General features: G+C 38.0%; 1 protein-coding gene across 1 annotated transcript in view; it reads right to left on the reverse strand.

Annotated features, from left to right (window-relative positions):
* Nucleotides 1-2,017, reverse strand: part of LOC106875577 (uncharacterized) — a 12,200-nt gene that overhangs the window by 8,989 nt on the left and 1,194 nt on the right. The window contains exons 2-3 of the mRNA XM_014923786.2: nt 1,471-1,596; nt 643-718 (exon numbers count right to left, since the gene is read on the reverse strand). Coding sequence (XP_014779272.2) covers nt 643-718; nt 1,471-1,596 — 202 coding nt within the window. The remainder of the gene's footprint in view (nt 1-642; nt 719-1,470; nt 1,597-2,017) is intronic.

The following is a 2,017-nucleotide window of genomic DNA, read 5'->3' on the forward strand; positions in this document are numbered from 1 at the left end:
GTGCGTGTGCATGTGTGTGTGTGTGTGTGTGTGTGTGTGTGTGTGTGTGTATGTATGTATATTTATGTGTGTGTGTGTGTTTGTGTTTGTGTCCCCAGCATTGCTTGACAACCATTGTTGGTGTGTTTACATTAGCAGTTCAGCATAAGTGACCGATAGAATAAGTACTAGGCTTACAAAGAATAAGTCCTGGGGTTGATTTGTTCGACTAAAGGCGGTGCTCCAGCATGGCCACAGTCAAATGACTGGAACAAACAAAAAGAATAAAAGAAAATAAGAATTACCTAACTTACAAGAATATGGTGAAAATTTGCCAAGTGCTGCTATGGACTATCACAACTACAGCCTGATACCACAACTGTTGTCGCTACCACCACTACCATACAATGACTGCAAGACTACTGCTATAACCCTCATTATTACCGCCCAACACTAACTCTAATACCACCACCACCACAACAACTAAAACCTCTGCCACTCCCATCATAACTGCCATCATTGGCACTGCAACCACTACTAATTCTACCACCACCACTACAACATCAACAACAACAGCAACAACAGTGAAATACCATTCACAAGAATAAGAAATTCATGATGGAAATGAAGAAATTGCGGAAAAACAAAACCTGGCTGACCTACCTTGCTACACTTTCTGTCTTCGATGATCTGCAGTATGGAATGGATTGGTTTCTCACGCTTCAGTTCGTCAAGGCCACTGTGGAGGGAGAAGAAGAAGAAGAAGAAGAAGAAGAAGAAGAAGAAGATGACAACTAGTGTCAGCATCATCACCACCATCATCATCATCATCATCATCAACCACCACTACCCTCTCCTGCTCCTCCTCCTTTCCATCACCATCCTCATCACTTCACTTCACTAACCTCCTCAATGCTATTATCGTAACCACCACCACCACCTCCTCAACACACAAAAAAAAGAAAGGAAGATGGACAAAAAGAAGAGGGGAGGCAGAATAAAAGGAAATAGAGGAAGAAGAGGAGGTGAGGGATAGAGAGGAGGCAGAGGTGGAAGGTTAGTAATTATGACAATCTCCACAACCACCACCACCAATAACAACAACAACAACCATCATCTCTGTTACAATTGCCATATCATAACTTTCATCACAACTTTGGCCTCAGTGTTTTGTTTTCCCTTCCTCTTCTTTAACTCTTTCATTGCCAACCCGGCTCAAACTGGCTCTGAGTACAAATGTTTTGTTTTCATAAGTTCTGAATTAAAATCTTCCACCAAACCTTAGTCAGTGTCTGTTCCTAACACTAGCTGAATGATAACTAAATTATTTCACTAAATTCTTTGTTATATTTAAAATTAATTGAAAGAAACACAGAGCATCTCAACAGAAATATGGTAAGGAAAGGGTTAACCTTTTCACAAAACAAAAAGTGGAAGAAAGAGAAATAAATAAAAATTACTATAAATATTTAAAAAATATTACCACAATACCTTTCCAACTTTATAAGAATACAGAACAATGACAAGTATGCTTCCAAGAGATCGTGGTCATCAACATTGACAAATTCTGCTATCAAGTGGGGGCACATGTGAGACTGGAGAAGCAGCAAACTCACCCTGGAATTGAAACAATGGTTTGGAATTACTAGTTAGAGTTAAGGAGATTGTTTATTTTAACATGAAAAATAAATTATTTAACACTAACCCTGGGGTTTTGAAAGCAAACTTAAATTTTTGACACCAAAGTGTTTAACATTAAACCTGAAGTTTTGACACCAAACCAAAGTATTTAATACCAGACAAAAGTATTTGACACCAAACCTGACGTTTTTGACACTAAAATAAAGTATTTGCATCAAACCTGAAGTTTTGACACCAAACCAAAATATTTGATATTAAACCTCAAGTTTTTGACACCAAACTGAAGTATTTAACATGAAATCTGAAGTTTTGACACCAAACCAAAGTATTTGACATTAAACTTATGTGCTTGACACCAAACCTGAGGGTTTGAAACCAAACTGAAGTTTTTGACAGC

Source organism: Octopus bimaculoides, chromosome 20, assembly GCF_001194135.2.
Source record: "Octopus bimaculoides isolate UCB-OBI-ISO-001 chromosome 20, ASM119413v2, whole genome shotgun sequence".
Lineage (NCBI taxonomy): Eukaryota > Metazoa > Mollusca > Cephalopoda > Octopoda > Octopodidae > Octopus > Octopus bimaculoides.